Source organism: Oncorhynchus mykiss, chromosome 5 (genome assembly GCF_057628025.1).
Source record: "Oncorhynchus mykiss isolate SJ-2025 chromosome 5, ASM5762802v1, whole genome shotgun sequence".
Classification (NCBI taxonomy): domain Eukaryota; kingdom Metazoa; phylum Chordata; class Actinopteri; order Salmoniformes; family Salmonidae; genus Oncorhynchus; species Oncorhynchus mykiss.
This window is the reverse complement of record NC_143026.1, coordinates 32532233-32553533: the sequence shown is the minus strand read 5'-3', so window position 1 is coordinate 32553533 and position 21301 is coordinate 32532233. Positions and strand designations below refer to the sequence as shown.

Below are 21301 nucleotides of genomic sequence, written 5' to 3'. Positions count from 1 at the left end.
AATGGGTGGCAAGGAATAAGTTAGTCCTAAATATTTCAAAAACTAAAAGCATTGTATTTGGGACAAATCATTCACTAAACCCTAAACTTCAACCAAATCTTGTACTTAATAATGTGGAAATTGATCAAGTTGAGGTGACTAAACTGCTTGGAGTAACCCTGGAATGTAAACTGTCATGGTCAAAACTGTTGATACAATAGTAGCTAAGATGGGGCAAAGTCTGTCCGTAATAAAGCGCTGCTCTGCCTTCTTAACAACACTATCAACAAGGCAGGTCCTGCAGGCCCTAGTTTTGTCACATCTGGACTACTGTTCAGTTGTGTGGTCAGGTGCCACAAATAGGGAATTAGGAAAACTACAATTGCCTCAGAACAGGGCAGCACGGCTGGCCCTTAAATGTACATGGAGAGCTAATATTAATGATAGGGTTGGCAGGTAGCCAAGTGGTTAGAGCATTGGACTTGTAATCGAAAGGTTGCAAGATTGAATCCCCGAGCTGATTAGGTAAAAATCTGTTGTTCTGCCCCTGAACAAGGCAGTTAACCCACTGTTTCTAGTCCGTCATTGAAAATAATATTTTTTTCTTAACTGACTTGCCTAGTAACATAAATAAATATGCATGTTAATCTCAAAGTGGAGGAGAGATTGATGTCATCACTACTTGCTTTTGTAAGAAGTGTTGCCAAGCTGAACGCACCGAGCTGTCTGTTTAAACTACTAGCCCACATCTCGGATACCCATGCATACCCCACATGACATGCCACCAGAGGTCTCTTCACAATCCCCAAGTCCAGAACAGACTATGGAAGGTGTACAGTACTACATAGAGTCATGAGTACATGGAACTCTATTCCACATCACGTAACTGATGCAAACAGTAGAATCAGATCACAAAGCGGATAAAAATACACCTTATGGAACAGCGGGGACTGTGAAGAAACACACACACAGGTACAGACACATGCATACACACATGGGTGCTAGCACACACTCTACACGCATGTACATTGTTGTATTCTTGTATGGTGGTATCATGTATTTTATGTTGTGGATATGTAGTGGTGTAGCGATGTTGTACGATGTACTATTTTATCTTTTTTTTGTGTAATGTAAGTGTCTTGATGTGTTTGGACCCAAGGAAGAGTAGCTGTTGCTTAAGCACCAGCTAATGGGGATCACCAATAAAATGCTAAAAAATACAAATGAGGGATTGTAACTTTAAAGACAATTATATCAGAATAATATTTTGCGGATAGAACAATATACACCCAAGCTCTCAAAATATAATAGCTGAGCTGTTATGGGCTTGGTTAAAACCCTGAATGGGAGACTAAATGATCAGCTGTAGATCAAATCTCCAGTAGGAGGTGGTGCCCAGCTGTCACGTTCTGACCATAGTTCTGTTATTTTATTCTTTGTTTTAGTATGGTCAGGGCGTTAGTTGGGGTGGGCAGTCTATGTTTGTTTTTCTATGTTGGTTTTTGTGTTCGGTCTAGTATGGTTCTCAATCAGAGGCAGGTGTCGTTAGTTGTCTCTGATTGAGAATCATACTTAGGTAGCCTGGGTTTCACTTTTGGTTTGTGGGTGTTTGTCTTCCGTGTCAGTGTTTGTCGCCACACGGGACTGTTTCGTTCATTTCACGTTTATTGTTTTGTATTTCGTAGTGTTCAGTTTATGTTTTAAAATAAACATTATGGACACTTACCACGCTTCGTTTTGGTCCTCCGATCCTTCTCGCTTCTCCTCCTCAGAAGAGGATATATATATATATATATATATATATTGAATATAATGTTGAATTAAGGACATTGTTTCAAAAGTACAAATTCAACACATTTTATACAAGGTTTGTCTATGCTGAAAATTGGTTACAATGATGACATAATCCTGAGGTTGAAATTTTACCCCCAAAACAACAATTGATTACTTTTTTCAAATCCAATGTATTTTCCATGTAGATTCCACGTCAGAATACATTGACAAATTACATTGAAACAACTTTGATTCAACCAGTTTGTGCTCAGTGGGGTCCTTTGTACAGTAGCTGTGTGTTTCCCTCCTGACCTCCCCAGCAGTTGGTTCAGTCCATATTAAAGGAACTACATCTCAATCTGCAGTAGGTTGATAATCCCCCCCTTAACTGACTTCCTCATTAGCTTGGTGTCTCCCTAGCACTCTCTCTCTTCCCCTCGATTACACAACCTCTCCTTAATGAAGCAGGGCGTAAAATTTAAATGCAAAGGGAGCAGCCGCGGATCGAACACACAACACAACAATAATTAATCCTTAGAGCAGCACACTGCCTGCAAACCCTCCCCCTCCCTCTCCTCCTGTCTCTCGCCCTCCCTCACTCTCCCTCTTTTCCCAGAATGCACTGGTGTCTGAGCAGGCTGAGCTGCGCTATAAAAAGAAGGAGGAAGGAGAGGGAGGGCCACCGTGCATCAGGGACACTGCTCAGACACACACAGGATACAGGGACAGTGACACTGGTGGACAGATCTGCACCGTTACAGAGAGGTCAGTACAGTACAGACACACAATGGCAGCAGTTCAGAAGAAGAGAGAGTGCAGGAAGTATGGCTTGGGGGCTTGTTGTGCTGCAGGAACACAGAGAGAGGCTTGTGAGGGAATAGTGAGCAGGGCTGCTTGACTGGCTGGAGAGAGAGAGAGAGAGAGAGAGAGAGAGAGAGAAGCATTTGCAGTGGCGCCTGACCTTAGCTGTAACTGCTTCTCTGATGCAATTCATTTAGAGGCTATGGAAAGCTGACAGCCAAAGGAAGCGTGTGTCATTCTATGTGTCATCCACCATGGCTGTGAATGGACTAGACCATCGCACAGTATTTATAAATCCCAGTGACTGACAAGAGCATGCCTAGGCTGCATGCACAGAAGGAGATAAAAAGAACAGGCTTGGCTGGATTTTGACTCGCTCATCTTTTATTGAGCTGTCATGAAGTTCAACTGGAATTTCCTACATGTTCCTGTGCCTGTCCTGTTGCTTCTCCCCTCATGTTATTTTTACATTCAGACATCGGCCTACCTGCTTTGCAATATGGCTCTATTTACAGCATTTTGCATTCTGATTCTATTGATTCTTCTCAGTTAATGGTGCAGCTCCAAAACAGTGAAGCCCTACAGCCTGGAACACACACACACACACACACACACACACACACACACACACACACACACACACACACACACACACACACACACACACACACACACACACACACACACACACACACACACACACACAACAAGCTACAGTAGACCTCTCTCGCTCTCTCTCTCTCTCTCTCTCTCGCCCTCTCAGACTACAGAATATCATAACTCAGACTGGGCTGATGATGTCAAAGAGTTTCACTGCTTTCCCTTAAAGGCATATCACCACTATTAAAGTAGCAGTACCACAGGAGGACCACATACAATACAGTACACCACCTGCTTTGCACAACAGCGAGCAGGGAACACTGCAGTTGTAATGACGGATTATGTGCTTATTGCGAAATACTCCATGCTACACTTTCATTGGCTTTCCCAGCTGCAAGTGCAATGCAGCATTCCATGTGCTTTCTGGGAATAGTTGACATGGTATCTGGAAACAACTGCACGGGGGACTGACAGGGTATTTTTATAGCTGGGGAAAGAGAGGTGCACAAAAAATGTACAGTCAACGTAAAGGTCAATGTATGTGGTCAACATTGTGCAGCGTAACACAATATAACACACATGTTACACCTCATGTCAAATCAATCATACTTCATAACGGTAACCCCAGCTGCCTGGGACATGTCTGGTCCTCCCCTGACTGGAGGCTGTGAGTGTTTGGCATTCCAAGCAGGCTGGAGACCCTGATGAGAGCACCATAATAGGCCAGGAAGGGAGTCCCAAAAGGGCACAGCACAGACTCAGATGCCTGGGTGACATTTACAAAGACCACAGGGTCAACAGCCCCTACATAAAACCCTGGACCTGGACTACTGAGCCTTCAGAAAAAGGAAGATAGAGTAGGGTAGATCCTCTCAGCTCTGTCAGGTTGGATGGGTGTTGCTGCACAGCTATTTTCAGGTCTCTCCAGAGATGTTAGATCGGGTTCAAATCCAGGTTCTGGCTGGGCCACTCAAGGACATTCAGAAACTTGTCCCGAAGCCACTCCTGCTTTGTCTTGGCTGTGTGCTTCAGGTCACTGTCCTGTTGGAAGGTGAATCTTCGTACCAGTCTGAGGTCCTGAGCGCTCTGGAGCAGGTTTTCATCAATGATCTCTGTACTTTGCTCCGTTCATCTTTTCCTTGATCCTGACTAGTCTCCCAGTCCCTGCTGCTGAAAAACATCCCCACAGCAGGATGCTGCCACCACCATGCTTCACTGTAGGGATTCTGCCAGGTTTTCTCCAGATGTGATGCTTGGCATTCAGGCCAAAGAGTTCAATCTTGGTTTCATCAGACCAGAGAATCTTATTTCTAATGGTCTGAGAGTCTTTTAGGTGCCTTTGGCAAACTTCAAGCGGGCTGTCATGTGCCTTTTACTGAGGAGTGGCTTCCGTCTGAAGGCCTGATTAGTCGAGTGCTGCAGAGATGGTTGTTCTTCTGGAAGGTTCTCCCTTCTCCACAGAGGAGCTCTGGAGCTCTGTCATAGTGACCATCGGGTTCTTGGTCACCTCCCTGACCAAGGTCCTTCTCTCACGATTGCTCAGTTTGGCCGGGTGACAAGCTCTAGGAAGAGTCTAGGTGGTTCCAAACTTCTTCCATTTAAGAATGATGGAGGCCACTGTGTTCTTGGGGACCTTCAATGCTGCAGACATTTTTTGGTACCCTTCCCCAGATCTGTGCCTCGACACAATCCTGTCTCGGAACTCTACAGACAATTCCTTCGACCTCATGGCTCGGTTTTTGCTCTGACATGTACTGTCAACTGTGGGACCTTATATAGATAGGTGTGTGCCATTCCAAATCTTGTCCAGTTGATTTAATTTACCACAGGTGGAATCCAATCAAGTTGTAGAAATATCTCAAGGAGGATCTATGTAAACAGGATGAACCTGAGCTTAATTTCGAGTCTCATAGAAAAGGGTCTAAATACTTATGTAACTAAGGTATTTCTGTTTTTAATTTGTAATACATTTGCAAATATTTCCAAAAACCTGTTTTCGCTTTGTCATTATGGTGTGTTGTGTGTAGCTTGATGAGGAAAAACATGTGTTTAATACATTTTAGAATAAGGCTGTAATGTAACAAAATGTGGAAAAGTCAAGGGGTCTGAATACTTTCCGAATGGACTGTACATTATAAGAAAGTAGCAATTTCAGGCGTAAGTGGTTATTCTCACTTACACATTTTCTCTTTTGCTTGAAAGAGTATAGGCTTTACTACAATATAATGAATATGAATGTTTTCAGATTAGATTATGTAATTTGCAGTAATTAACTTTTGACAGAGATTCGTAAGTATACTAAGATAAACTACTGACCAAAATGACCGTCTTTAGTTCTCTTTGAAATGATATGGGTGACTATTTTAAATAAGAAAGTGAGATTGTTTTTCCAAAATATTTGCATAGTTGCAGTTGAAATGTGATACTAGCTCTGAATGTACAAACTAACATCTGTATGCTCTGTCTTCTATTTCAGTTAAGAGGAACAACCCTTACATAACAGATCAAGATGGCAGGTAATTATGAGAAATCATTTTATGTTGGTCAGCCTTTTACATAAGACTGTTTTCATGGTGGAAGTGCATCCTTAGGCTATGGTGATCTTTGCTAGTTATTTTTGATATTGCAACAGCTGAAAGGAACATACTGTACATTCACAGTTAACACAACACTCACATGGGAAAAAAGTTTCTATGAGTTCTATTGTTGTTGATTGATCGATGAGGCAACATGGATTTTTTAGCAATTTCTTATAGCTACTACTTATCAGTGACTGATACGTTTTTTTCCATTGAGAGATATATTTGCACTGCTTGTGGGTCATCTTCTATGTGGTCACAAAGCATTGTGGTTGGTTGTAGTTGCCAAGGTAACTCCATTGTAGTCTAATTAGGCAGAGTAGAGCATGGCACGCTAGCTCCAGTGCAGTGCAGTGAGGTTCCGTGTCAAGATGGGTTGCTCAGCCAGCTGCTCTGGACGAATTGTCAATTCTGATGATGGTTTATTACACTGTCACGTTTAAAACATTTGTATTACTTGGTTTACTCTTAGCAAGCTGCAGGGTTAATGAGTAACCTAAACGTCTAAAGTTGTTTCTAGAACTACCAAGACTCACATGTTGCTCTGTTGTCTCTGTTCCTTCTAGACAAAATCAAGGACGCCAAGATCATCTTTGTTGTGGGTGAGTAAAATAGATTTTTCCTCTAATTTTGTGAAACTCCACACAAAATCAGAATCAACACCATCAGAACATCAACACAATACAACATGTGTACACGTTCTATGTTCTATGTGTACATGTTCTAAATGCTAAATGATATTCGTAGGCCATCACTGTAAATACGAATTTGTTCTTAACTGACTTGCCTAGTTAAATAAATGTAAAATAAAATAAAACATTAGATGTGTAGATAACACTTCTCTTGAAGGAATGCACTAAAGTATACAGTAAATACATACAACAGCCCTGTGTCATACACTTCCAACCATCACTAAGGTTATGGCTTGATGAAATTTACCAACCATCACTAAGGTTATGGCACGATGGAATTCACCAACCACCAGTAAGGTTATGGCTAGATGGGATTCCCCAACCACCAGTAAGGTTATGGCTAGATGGGATTCCCCAACTACCATTAAGGTTATGGCTAGATGGGATTCACCAACCGACCAAACACCACTAACCCCTCGCCTGTCCTTTTTGTATGTGTCCCCAAGGCGGGCCTGGCTCTGGCAAGGGCACCCAGTGTGAGAAGGTGGTGGCCAAGTATGGCTACACCCACCTGTCCTCCGGGGACCTGCTGCGTGCTGAGGTGGCCTCCGGCTCTGAGAGGGGCAAGACCCTCCAGGCCATCATGCAGAAGGGAGAGCTCGTACCCCTGGTGAGTGGCTGCATTGGACAGCTTTTAGAACCATATCCACAAAGCACTTACTGCGTAACAGCACGTCAATTAATTTCTGCTGAACTTCTTGCAATAAGCCCCAATAAATCAGGTAAATACCAATTGTTATAGGGGTGTTATTGTGTTCATAGTTATTTATCAACACAGAAGTAAAACTGTTCAAACATCTTTCTATGAGGGTGAGTGTGTTTCATGTCAATAAATAGTACACATGCTTTCCTCCTATAGGACACAGTCTTGGACATGATCAAGGATGCCATGATCGCTAAGGTTGATGTGTCCAAGGGCTTCCTTATTGATGGCTACCCCCGTGAGGTCAAACAGGGCGAGGAGTTCGAGAAGAAGGTAAGAGGAGACAGGAACATGGATTCACATTTCGAAAATCCTTACTGTTCCCATGGGCGGACTTTGTGATTTGGAGGTCCCAGGCAGAGGCCAGTCTGAGGCCACCCCTCCTCCCCGTCCCTTCTCAAAAAGGTGTTATGGGATTTATAGTAAAGACATGTAATTTATCTGTAAAAATGTATTACCTTTTAATGTGCCATGAACACAACCAGTCATGATGTTTTCATCTGATTGTCCAAAAAAATCCCTTTTAAAAAATTGGTTACCTTAGTATGTTCATCCAAAATAATTCCAGCATGCGAACAGTGCACTGTGCACCTGCCAACTTTCCTTCAATTCGCAAGTGGCTCACCAGAGAAAGCATTCGATCGAGCGAAATAGTGCCCCTCTGCCTTACAATATGTAGCCCATGTATCTGATACTGTCTGGCCAAAAAGAGTATGACATGCCTTAATATTTTTGGCCAGACACCATCTGATACATGAGCTACACATGCACATACATGTCGTCTGCATCGACGACGATGGCAGTATTATCAGCAGCACCTGTCTTTTTTTTTACCAAAGAAATGCGTATTGTATCTCCCTAAGCTAACACAGAATTGTTTTAGGATGGTCATACTAAGGATAATTTAGCTATTTGATTTAGAATTTTAAGAAAATATATTACAAAATGATTTGATGAAACATTGAATTTGGCTTTACTGCTATTAGCCCACAAAAAAAGTGTTTAATCACAGATTAATACATGGAAAAAACCTGCCAAAAATCAATCAAAAGGAAGTATGTTTTGAAGTGCCTGTCCTATATCTTAGAGAAATAAGCTACAAACATACTAAGAATTTATCATGGAATTACTTGTATACCTTTGATGTGGAAATGCTGTGTAAAATTCACTCAAATAAAATGTTCAGCCAAGTACCCGGTTACTGTCACGACAGTCGATGAATCTCCTTGTTCGGGCGGTGCTCGGCGGTCGATGTCACCGGTCTTCTAGCCATCATTGATCTATGTTTCATTTTCCATTATTGGGATGTCTCCTGGTCTGACAAACAACTCTGTAGCCAGGGCCACCTTCCACCGCTGATGTTGAAGGCAAACATTGGCGGATGTGGTGGATGAGACGTAGCCCATGCAAAACAGATATCTCTATCTTAAACAGACGGATTTAGATTTTTTCAATTGTTTATTTATTATGCCTCAAGCACAGTAAATGATGTGAACCATGCCTCGAACAAAAGAGATCTCAGAAGACCTAAGATTAAGAATTGTTGACTCGCATAAAGCTGGAAAGGGTTACAAAAGTATCTCTAAAAGCCTTGATGTTCATCAGTCCACAGTAGGACAAATTGTCTATAAATGGAAAAAGTTCAGCACTGTTGCTACTCTTCCTAGGAGTGGCTGTCCTGCAAAGATCAATGCAAGAGCACAGCACAGAATGCTCAATGAGGTTAAGAAGAATCCTAGAGTGTCAGTTAAAGACTAACAGAAATCTCTGGAACATGCTAACATCTCTGTTGAAGAATCTACGATACATAAAACATTAAACTAGAATTGTGTTCATGGGAGGACATTGTGTTCAAGAAGCCACTGCTGTCCAAAAAAACATTGCTGCACCTGGATGTTCCACAGCGCTACTGGAAAAATATTCTGTGGACAGATTCAACTACAGTTGAGTGGTTTATAAGGAACACACAACACTATGTGTGGAGAAAAAAGGCACAGCACACCAATATCAAAACCTCATTCCAACTGTAAAGTATGGTGGAGGGAGCAACATGGTTTGGGGCTGCTTGCTACCTCAGGGCCTGGACAGCTTTCTGTCGACGGAAAAATGAATTCCCAAGTTTATCAAGACATTTTGCAGGAGAATGTTAGGCTATCTGTCCGCCAATTTAAGCTGAACAGAAATTGGGGGTTGCAACAGGGCAACGACCCAAAACATAGAAGTAAATCAACAACAGAATGGCTTTAACAGAAGAAAATACATCTTCTGGAGTGGCCCAGTCAGACTCCTGACCTCAAGCTGATTTGAGATGCTGTGGCATGACCTCAAGAGGGCAGTTCACACCAGACATCCCAAGAATATTGCTGAACTGAAACAGTTTTGTAAAGAGGAATGGTCCGAAATTACTCCTGACCGCAGGTCTGATCTGCAAATACAGAAAACATTTGGTTGAGGTTAATGCTGCCAATGGTCAACCAGTTATTAAATCCAAGGGTTCACGTATTTTTCCCTCCCTGCACTGTGAATGTTTACATGGTGTGTTCAATAAAGACATGAAAATGTATAATTGTTTGTGTTTTTAGTTTAAGCAGACTGTGCTTGTCTATTGTTGTGACCAAGATGGATATCAGATCAAATTGTATGACCAATTTATGCAGAAATCCTGGTATTTCCAAAGGGTTCACATACTTTTCTTTGCCACTGTATTTGTTCTATTTGGAGGTGGCTGTCCCAAACCCTGATTCCTAAACTTCATGTTTGAAAATAAAGCAATTCATGATTTGTGTATATATATTTTTTACACTTATTTAAATAGAACATCTTGAGTTGTTGTATTATTACATTCAAAGATACTGATCTAATTATTAGTTGTGTTTATTTAAAAAAAATATCTTTCTCTGAAAAATGCTGTCCCCACTTTTGACCTTAACTGGAGTTCTACATAAAGGGTGTGACCATTGAGAGAGTTTAAAAAGTTAAACTGCTAGGTATAACATTGGATGGTCAATTATCATGGTCAAGTCATATTGACAAAGTTGTTGTGAAGATGGGGAGAGGTATATCTGTTATAAAAAGATGTTCTGTGTTTTTGACACAAACATCAATTGTACGAGTTGTTCAGGCTCTAATCTAGTCCCATCTTGACTACTGTCCGGTAATATGGTCAAGTGCAGCAAAGAAAGACATAGCAAAGCTGCAGCTGTCTCAAAACAGAGCAACACGCCTTGACCTTAATTGCACATACAGAACTAACGTCAACAACATGCATGCCAGTCTTTCCTAGTTGAGGATGGATGAAATATGAACCGCTTCTCTTCTAGTTTTTATGAGAAGTATTACTGTGATGAGAATTCCAGATTGTCTGCAGAATCAAATAACTTTCAGCTCAGACACCAATACATACCCCACAAGGCATCCCAACGGGGGTCTCTTCACAGTCCCCAAGTCCAAAACGAATTCACAGCAACGGACAGTTTTATATAGAGCCTTGATCTCATGGAACTCCCTTCCAGCTCCAATCACTCAGGCAAACAGCAAAATTACCTTTAAAAAACTGATTAAAAGACAACTCATGGAATGGTGGGGACTGTAAGGGGACACACACAAACACACCCACACACAGACACTCTAACACACACATTATTTTTTTGTTGTAATGTTTGTATAATTTTTGTTGTTGCGTTGGTTGTATATCATTGTATTTTAAATGTGTGTTTTGTTACTTGTCATGTTTTGTGTTTTTTTCATGGACCCCAGGAAGAGTAGCTGCTGCTTCTGCAAAAGTTAATGGGGATCCAAATAAACAAACTACCAAATCACACACTTTAAAAGACTGTAGAATGAATGTGCCTTAAGCCCCACCCCTACAAATATCACCTCTCCACTATGGCCACATTTTGAGTAGTCTGTCTGCAAATCATAATGTATTTTGGAGAAGTGTCACTACCGAACATCCGAATACATCAAGAAATATGTAAACTTATGGTTTTGGGACTAAAATATATGTTTGCTTGGATGCCCACATGAAAGACAGACAGCCATATGTTAGCAATGGTGATTTTTTAAAGAACAAAATGTGTCAAAATTGTCACAACTGAAACAATAGAGGTCTCATCTTTGTATCTGTGCCAGCATGGAGTCTGTGACAGCACCAGCAGCATCTCCAATCTAAAGTTGCATGCGCCATGCTCTACCAACTGAGCTACAGAGGACCACCATGTGGGTAGTGGACAAGTGCAAACTTCAGGAAAAAGTGTAGAGTATTGAAATGCATAGCCAGCAGGGGGGGCTCCAATTCTCCAAGATCCCAAACATTGACATCTATTTGGCCAAAACATAGACGTCTATAATGTGCTTTACTTTACTTTACTGTACTAAACTATACTCTGTGCTCTATTATACTGTGCTGTACTGTAACCTACTCTGCTGTACTGTACTCTACTGTGCTCTGCTAAACTGTACTGTACCCTACTTAAGTTTACTTTACTTGAGTTTCTAACAATTGAAGAAAGGGCCCTTGGACTCTTGATCTAGTGGTCTTGGTCTTGAGACCACTCAAGACCACATAAAGACCTACCTATGACTAACACTTGACAGTAAAAGTAAAAACTAAAAAGTCAAAATAAGTCAAAATAAGTCAAAATTAACAAAAAGTAAGTTTGAATGACACTGAGGGGCAGTGTTGTTACAGTTAATGCTGGTTTGCCTGAGGCTGATGAGGTGCAGGTGTTTGTACACATGCAATATACACACACTCTTATTCAAATGCACCCTGGGGCGGCAGGGTAGCCTCTTGGTTAGAGTGTTGGACTAGTAACCGGAAGGTTGCAAGTTCAAATACCCGAGCTGACAAGGTACACATCTGTCATTCTGCCCCTGAACAGGCTGTCATTGAAAATAAGAATTTGTTCTTAACTGACTGGTTAAATAAAGGTAAAATAAAAAATGCACATGCACTCAAACATTTTTGATTGGCCTTGCTGTTATGGTTTTTTGTTGTCCTTGATGTCTTTTTTGTCTTTTGTTCATTTTGTTGGTTGTTGGTGCATTGGGGTGGGGGGGGTGGGGTGGGGTGGTGGGGGGATTGATGGTTGAGGGTCCGCTCTTGGGGAACTGTGGGGGGGGGGGGGGGGGGGGGGATCTTGGAGGGCTGGTGGGAGATCTGTTGACGTGCCCTTGAGCAGGTCGTTGACCCTGGTTGCTTCTGTGTGTCACACTGGATGGGAGGCTGTTAGATGACAAATGTGAAGTAGTTGTTGAGCGGCTTCATTACAAGTATATCGTTTGTTTTAATTGTTCAATATTCAACAATAAAGTAATAATAAACACTTGACACTGAAATGCCTGGTATTTGACCAAAATAAAGATAAAGTGATCATTTAAACATCTAACAACATAAAAATATTTTATGCATAAGTAATTCAATCAACATTGAACATTTTACAGGGAACAATAGAGCTGATATTTCTCTAAATAAAATGTAAAGGTTTTGAAAATCAGGCAAAAAAAATCATGTTTTTACTATTTTGTTAATTTAGTATGCGAATCGAAGATGAATCTGTAATAGAATGTTCATCAAAAGGATCCCTGCTGTGCATGGTTCTCCCTTTATAGCAACATTTCCCACTATGTTTCAGCAGTGACACATTTAGTGGGGTGGTAAGGAATTCAGGTACATATTTCAGATGTGCAATACTAACAAAGTGTGTGAGTAGTATATATGTCTACCTGACATGTGTGCTAAAAGTTTGGAGAAATACGATTTAAATTGAAATTTTTACACTACTTCTGTAGAACGATCCATACATGAACTTATGAGGTCCTGTCCATTCATAAATCACCAATAGCTCAATATTCCTCTATTTCCCATAGATCTTCTCTCAATAAATATTTAGATTTTTCCCATCACCTCCCACCTTTGTGTTCACCATTTTGTTTGTCTTCTCACAGATCGGAGCCCCCTGCCTGCTGCTGTACATTGACGCCAAGGGTGAGACCATGGTCAAGAGACTGATGAAGCGCGGTGAGACCAGCGGCCGAGCTGACGACAATGAGGAGACCATTAAGAAGCGCCTGGACCTGTACTACAAAGCCACCGAGCCAGTCATCGCCTTCTACTCCAGCCGCGGCATTGTCAGGAAGGTGAGGCTGGAACTAATAGCTATAGGCTACTGTCATGAGATAAAAGACAGAGGAAGTTTGTCATGTATAGCACAGTGGAATCATTTTATTTGTATTTTTAAACGGCACGTAAAAAAAATTATACAATGTGACAGTACACCCAAGTGTCTCATCTCACATCTCTCTGAAAAGTCTAACACTCTCTCGCTCATAAAATACTCTTCACTTTGCAATGACGATGCCACCCCCTTTGTAATCTAATTTCATGCCTTTCTTTCTCTTGTTCTCCTCAGATCGACTCTGAACTGCCTGTGGATGAAGTCTTCGGACACGTTGCCAAAGCTATCGACGGCCTGAAGTAAAAAGCAAACATGACTGGATCTACATTTATTTTTGGTTATTTTTTTCTAAATGTCCATCTTATGCCGAAAAAAAGCAACAATCTGCTGAGTCACCTTGGTTATAATGAAAGGCCATTAAAGAACAGCGATGCCTTAATTCAACACTGTACTTCTCCTCCAGCAATAATCTATTGTTACAGTTCACCAACCACAACCGACACCCATATACGGCCATATTTACAAGAATGTCACAACTTCCTGAGAGTCTACTGTTCACTTCCTGTTTGCCTGCCATGTCTTGTCCACACTTACAGTACTGTAGGTCTATGTGTGTGTGTGTGTGTAGGTATGTATGTGTGTATGTGTGTGTCTGTGTGTGTGTGGTTTTCTAAAAACCTTACCTGTTCCTCTGTCTCATTAAAACATCACCTTCAAACCCTAACCAAACAACTGCATATTTATTTAATATCTGACAGAAGAGACCTTCTCAATTGGATAAATAATAGGTTGATACAATCTCACAGAATAGCACACACACACATTTACACACACACACCCTTACCATTAGTGCTGATCTCAGCTCTATGTAATTAAAAGAGGGGGCTGTCAACACTTCGCCTGACCTTACATGTACAATGCCTTCCTGGGTTGGGCTCGGCAGCACTCTCTACGCTCATGTGTCGCCATATGGGCACTGGAGTATATGGGAAAGCATGGAGATTAGACTCCTTTATGCTTGGTGCTAAATGTCATGCATTGACAGACATGGCAGCAGGCCATATCGATCATTCAGACATTCAGGATATAGTATAGTTCTCCCACAGCAGGAAAAGTACAATAGTAACCAAGAGTTGTAAAAGCAAATAGAGTATGTTCATATCTTATTCCACTCTCTAACACCTCATTATATGTCTCATTACATCACATAACAGATCTGCTGTGTCTTGAAGGAATCCTATTTGAGTCAGAAAAGGATATTCATATGATAGGTAAGATATACAAAACCTTGCAGAGGGCCTATCCAACAGACAATCTCTTAGAAAAAAAATTAACTATTGGAATCAAGACTAAAAAAGAACTGATATCAGCACAAGATGGAGGAATGTTGGAACATAACTAACACATTTACAGCTAACATTGTACTTTTAATCCAGTATAAACAAATGCACAGAATATATTATACAAAACAAAATTCACAAATTCTACAGCACAACGGCAGTGTAAGTGTAAAACTAACAACGACTCAATAATCCATGCCTTCTGGGAATGCTATAAAGTCCAGAAGCTATGGGCGGAGTTATAAAGTTGGCTGTCAGAAGTATTATACTCTAAAAAGAAAAGGCTCCTTTAGGGGTTCTTCAAACTGAAACTGGGGGAACCTCTAAGTTCTTAAAAAAAAACTTTAATGGTTCCTTGAATAACCTTTTGGGGTTTCCCCCTATTATTTGTATTATTAATCAGCATAACAATAATACAATAGTTTAGTAGTCAATGTTTATTATGATTTTAGTGGCAAAGCAGAATTCAAATAGATAAATATAAGGTCAACTCCCAGCTCCAAGTTCAGTCGATATTTTCTCTGGCGTGTTAATATGTTGATATCCTTCGTATCCATAGCAAGAATGATTTTGCAGTGCATGGTGATCGAACAGGTTTCCAGTTATATTCATCAGCGGTGTAGGGAGGATGAAGTCTGTGAATACAAAAATAATAATCATACAGATGATTAACAAAGCGTGCACATGGCAGTATTCATACCTTGGTTTTTGTGGTAAATGTGAATGAAAAAACGGTTCACATTTGACAACGGTTTTCATACACATACCTTGTCCATAATGTAGAGACCTCTGGAATCTACATTGAAGGGCTCAGGAAGGAAGAAGATGGCTGCTGTGACTGAGTGCTATAAGGTTTTAAATCAAATCAAATTTTATTTGTCACATACACATGGTTAGCAGATGTTAATGCGAGTGTAGCGAAATGCTTGTGCTTCTAGTTCCAACAATGCAGCAATAACAAGTAATCTAACTAACAATTCCAAAACTACTGTCTTGTACACAGTGTAAGGGGATAAAGAATATGTACATAAGGATATATGAATGAGTGATGGTACAGAGCAGCATAGGCAAGATACAGTAGATGGTATCGAGTACAGTATGTACAAATGAGATGAGTATGTAAACAAAGTGGCATAGTATAAAGTGGCTAGTGATACATGTATTACATAAGGATACCGTCGATGATATAGAGTACAGTATATACGTATGCATATGAGATGAATAATGTAGGGTAAGTAACATTTATATAAGGTAGCATTGTTTAAAGTGGCTAGTGATATATTTACATCATTTCCCATCAATTCCCATTATTAAAGTGGCTGGAGTTGAGTCAGTGTCAGTGTGTTGGCAGCAGCCACTCAGTGTTAGTGGTGGCTGTTTAACAGTCTGATGGCCTTGAGATAGAAGCTGTTTTTCAGTCTCTCGGTCCCAGCTTTGATGCACCTGTACTGACCTCGCCTTCTGGATGATAGCGGGGTGAACAGGCAGTGGCTCGGGTGGTTGATGTCCTTGATGATCTTTATGGCCTTCCTGTGACATCGGGTGGTATAGGTGTCCTGGAGGGCAGGTAGTTTGCTCCCGGTGATGCGTTGTGCGGACCTCACTACCCTCTGGAGAGCCTTACGGTTGAGGGCGGTGCAGTTGCCATACCAGGCGGTGATACAGCCCGCCAGGATGCTCTCGATTGTGCATCTGTAGAAGTTTGTGAGTGCTTTTGGTGACAAGCCGAATTTCTTCAGCCTCCTGAGGTTGAAGAGGCGCTGCTGCGCCTTCTTCACGATGCTGTCTGTATGAGTGGACCAATTCAGTTTGTCTGTGATGTGTATGCCGAGGAACTTAAAACTTGCTACCCTCTCCACTACTGTTCCATCGATGTGGATAGGGGGGTGTTCCCTCTGCTGTTTCCTGAAGTCCACAATCATCTCCTTAGTTTTGTTGACGTTGAGTGTTATTTTCCTGACACCACACTCCGAGGGCCCTCACCTCCTCCCTGTAGGCCGTCTCGTCGTTGTTGGTAATCAAGCCTACCACTGTTGTGTCGTCCGCAAACTTGATGATTGAGTTGGAGGCGTGCGTGGCCATGCAGTCGTGGGTGAACAGGGAGTACAGGAGAGGGCTCAGAACGCACCCTTGTGGGGCCCCAGTGTTGAGGATCAGCGGGGAGGAGATGTTGTTGCCTACCCTCACCACCTGGGGGCGGCCCGTCAGGAAGTCCAGTACCCAGTTGCACAGGGCGGGGTCGAGACCCAGGGTCTCGAGCTTGATGACGAGCTTGGAGGGTACTATGGTGTTGAATGCCGAGCTGTAGTCGATGAACAGGATTCTCACATAGGTATTCCTCTTGTCCAGATGGGTTAGGGCAGTGTGCAGTGTGGTTGAGATTGCATCGTCTGTGGACCTATTTGGGCGGTAAGCAAATTGGAGTGGGTCTAGGGTGTCAGGTAGGGTGGAGGTGATATGGTCTTTGACTAGTCTCTCAAAGCACTTCATGATGACGGATGTGAGTGCTACGGGGCGGTAGTCGTTTAGCTCAGTTACCTTAGCTTTCTTGGGAACAGGAACAATGGTGGCCCTCTTGAAGCATGTGGGAACAGCAGACTGGTATAGGGATTGATTGAATATGTCCGTAAACACACCGGCCAGCTGGTCTGCGCATGCTCTGAGGGCGCGGCTGGGGATGCCGTCTGGGCCTGCAGCCTTGCGAGGGTTAACACGTTTAAATGTCTTACTCACCTCGGCTGCAGTGAAGGAAAGACCGCATGTTTTCGTGGCAGGCCGTGTCAGTGGCACTGTATTGTCCTCAAAGCGGGCAAAAAAGTTATTTAGTCTGCCTGGGAGCAAGACATCCTGGTCCGTGACTGGGCTGGATTTCTTCCTGTAGTCCGTGATTGACTGTAGACCCTGCCACATGCCTCTTGTGTCTGAGCCGTTGAATTGAGATTCTACTTTGTCTCTGTACTGGCGCTTAGCTTGTTTGATAGCCTTGCGGAGGGAATAGCTGCACTGTTTGTATTCGGTCATGTTATCAGACACCTTGCCCTGATTAAAAGCAGTGGTTCGCGCTTTCAGTTTCACACGAATGCTGCCATCAATCCACGGTTTCTGGTTATGGAATGTTTTAATCGTTGCTATGGGAACAACATCTTCAACACACGTTCTAATGAACTCACACACCGAATCAGCGTATTCGTCAATGTTGTTATCTGACGCAATACGAAACATCTCCCAGTCCACGTGATGGAAGCAGTCTTGGAGTGTGGAGTCAGCTTGGTCGGACCAGCGTTGGACAGACCTCAGCGTGGGAGCCTCTTGTTTTAGTTTCTGTCTGTAGGCAGGGATCAACAAAATGGAGTCGTGGTCAGCTTTTCCGAAAGGGGGGCGGGGCAGGGCCTTATATGCGTCGCGGAAGTTAGAGTAACAATGATCCAAGGTCTTTCCTCCCCTGGTTGCGCAATCGATATGCTGATAAAATTTGGGGAGTCTTGTTTTCAGATTAGCCTTGTTAAAATCCCCAGCTACAATGAATGCAGCCTCCGGATAAATCGTTTCCAGTTTGCAGAGAGTTAAATAAAGTTTGTTCAGAGCCATCGATGTGTCTGCTTGGGGGGGGATATATACGGCTGTGATTATAATCGAAGAGAATTCTCTTGGTAGATAATGCGGTCTACATTTGATTGTGAGGAATTCTAAATCAGGTGAACAGAAGGATTTGAGTTCCTGTATGTTTCTTTCATCACACCATGTCACGTTGGCCATGAGGCATACGCCCCCGCCCCTCTTCTTACCAGAAAGATGTTTGTTTCTGTCAGCGCGATGTGTGGAGAAACCCGTTGGCTGCACCGCTTCGGATAGAGTCTCTCCAGTGAGCCATGTTTCAGTGAAGCAAAGGACGTTACAGTCTCTGATGTCCCTCTGGAATGCTACCCGTGCTCGGATTTCATCAACCTTGTTGTCAAGAGACTGGACATTGGCAAGAAGAATGCTAGGGAGTGGTGCGCGATGTGCCCGTCTCCGGAGTCTGACCAGAAGACCGCCTCGTTTCCCTCTCTTTCGGAGTCGTTTTTTTGGGTCGCTGCATAGGATCCACTCCGTTGTCCTGTTTGTAAGGCAGAACACAGGGTCCGCGTCGCGAAAAACATATTCTTGGTCGTACTGATGGTGAGTTGACGTTGCTCTTATATTCAGTAGTTCTTCTCGACTGTATGTAATGAAACCTAAGATGACCTGGGGTACTAATGTAAGAAATAACACGTAAAAAAACAAAAAACTGCATTGTTTCCTAGGAACGCGAAGCGAGGCGGCCATCTCTGTCGGCGCCGGAAGTAGTATAAATGCGACTGATTGTTGTCCTATGGACAGAGTCTCCCACCTCAGCTGTAGATCTCTGCAGTTCATCCAGAGTGATCATGGGCCTCTTGGCTGCATCTCTGATCAGTCTTCTCCTTGTATGAGCTGAAAGTTTAGAGGGACGGCCAGGTCTTGGTAGATTTGCAGTGGTCTGATACTCCTTCCATTTCAATATTATCGCTTGCACAGTGCTCCTTGGGATGTTTAAAGCTTGGGAAATCTTTTTGTATCCAAATCCGGCTTTAAACTTCTTCACAACAGTATCTCGGACCTGCCTGGTGTGTTCCTTGTTCTTCATGATGCTCTCTGCGCTTTTAACGGACCTCTGAGACTATCACAGTGCAGGTGCATTTATACGGAGACTTGATTACACACAGGTGGATTGTATTTATCATCATTAGTCATTTAGGTCAACATTGGATCATTCAGAGATCCTCACTGAACTTCTGGAGAGAGTTTGCTGCACTGAAAGTAAAGGGGCTGAATAATTTTGCACGCCCAATTTTTCAGTTTTTGATTTGTTAAAAAACGTTTGAAATATCCAATAAATGTCGTTCCACTTCATGATTGTGTCCCACTTGTTGTTGATTCTTCACAAAAAATACAGTTTTATATCTTTATGTTTGAAGCCTGAAATGTGGCAAAAGGTCGCAAAGTTCAAGGGGGCCGAATACTTTCGCAAGGCACTGTATATACAAATACTAATCAGTGGGACTCAAGTAAAAGTGAAAATCAGCCAGTAAAATACTACTTGAGTAAAAGTCTAAAAGTGTTTGGTTCTAAATAAACTTAAGTATCAAAAGTAAATGTAATTGCTAAAATATACTTAAGTATCAAAAGTAAACATATAAATAATTTAGAATTCCTTATATTAAGCAAAGCAGATGGCACCATTTTCCTGTTTTTACATTTTTCGGATAGCCAGGGTCACACTCCAACACTCAGACATTATTTACAAAAGATGAATTTGTGTTTAGTGAGTCTGCCAGAACAGAGGCAGTAGGGATGATGACATGTTCTATTGATAAGTGGTGAATTTGGCTATTTTCCTGTCCTGCTGTGCATTCAAAATGTAATGAGTACTTTTGGTTGTCAGGGAAAATGTATGGAGTAAGAAATACAATATTTTCTTTTGGAATGTACAAAAGGAAAAGTAAAAGTAGTCAAAAATATAAATATTCAAGTAAAGTACAGATACCCCAAAAAGCTACTGTAGTAGTTTAAAGTATTTTTACTTCAGTACTTTACACCACTGATTGTACATACCTTGTTTGCCTCCCTGTCAGTATACCTGCAGACACAGAGACACACAAATAAGTGGGTAGTTCAGTCATCTGTGCCAAATGCAGATAACGCCTTCAACATATTATTTGTACATTTTTGTTGATTGACATCCACTGAATTGTGTACATTTTCTGTTTTAGAAAGAATTTTAAAAGAGAGAAATTTCGAAACACAGCCATTTGCACAAATATGAAAAAATACATGGTATCATCATACAACAATATCAATTGAGATCATACAAGGGAGAAATATTACCTTAAATAAAGGAGATCTTAAAATGTTTAAGAATGTCAAGACCGTACCTAGCTTGAAGGTAGGACAAATAAGGGAAACAACTTGTGTGTACCATCATGTATTAGGATACCAAAATTGGCCAGTTCAATCAGCCTTTCACATTGTAGCCTACATCACATAAAACATTTAAGAGTAAAAATGTCAGATTGAGCCGTTATTGACATGGGGACTTTACAATGCATTCCATTCACCAGCCATCATACAACTCCGTGGAGGCTAGTGGAGGGAGAAATGGGGAGTATCGACAAACGCTTGATAGGCCAACATGTACACCTACAACCTTAGGCCAACACGATATAACAAATGCACGGTATGACCTCCAGATCCCGTCTTGTCCATCTCCCACGTCATGCACCAAAGCTATTTGCTAACACACGGCCTTGCCCTAGTATCCAAAAGGAAACCTGTGAGCTGGCGCATGGACACTTTCACAAATTTCCCCCTCCGACTGACGTGCTGCTGACTGGCGACATGGAAACCAGTGGCACCGTGCTGAAAACCTGCGTCAAACCGCTGAACTGGCGATAGAAGAGGATGACACATAGCGCCGGATTGTTTCCTGTTATTCTCCCCCCCCACAAGTTTATAGAGGAGACGCACCTTGAACGCCGATGTGTACGTGCAGTCTGTTTGTATCGTCTGGGACGCTGCTATGCTAGGCATGTGGGTGTTTGTCTACCTAGCCGTCTTTGATGAATGGCCAATGTACTGTAGTCCGCCTCCTGTGTCT

The 21301-nt window shown here is 42.1% G+C and overlaps 1 protein-coding gene and 1 long non-coding RNA gene across 2 annotated transcripts; one reads left to right on the top strand and one right to left on the bottom strand.

Annotated features, from left to right (window-relative positions):
* Nucleotides 1–2154: 2154 nt before the first annotated feature.
* LOC110523607 (adenylate kinase isoenzyme 1) lies at nt 2155–14030 on the top strand. The gene is made up of 7 exons (XM_021602464.3): nt 2155–2517; nt 5630–5669; nt 6299–6334; nt 6871–7034; nt 7284–7400; nt 13077–13268; nt 13541–14030. Exons 2-7 carry the CDS (start codon nt 5663–5665, stop codon nt 13607–13609), a joined length of 585 nt encoding a protein of 194 aa, XP_021458139.1. The 5' UTR covers nt 2155–2517; nt 5630–5662; the 3' UTR covers nt 13610–14030.
* Nucleotides 13539–21273, bottom strand: LOC110523608 (uncharacterized). Its single transcript, XR_002473470.3, has 4 exons — nt 21172–21273; nt 20260–20284; nt 15414–15491; nt 13539–15281 (listed from the first exon to the last, which is right to left on the bottom strand). It is a non-coding gene; the product is annotated as an uncharacterized LOC110523608 (long non-coding RNA).
* Nucleotides 21274–21301: the final 28 nt, after the last annotated feature.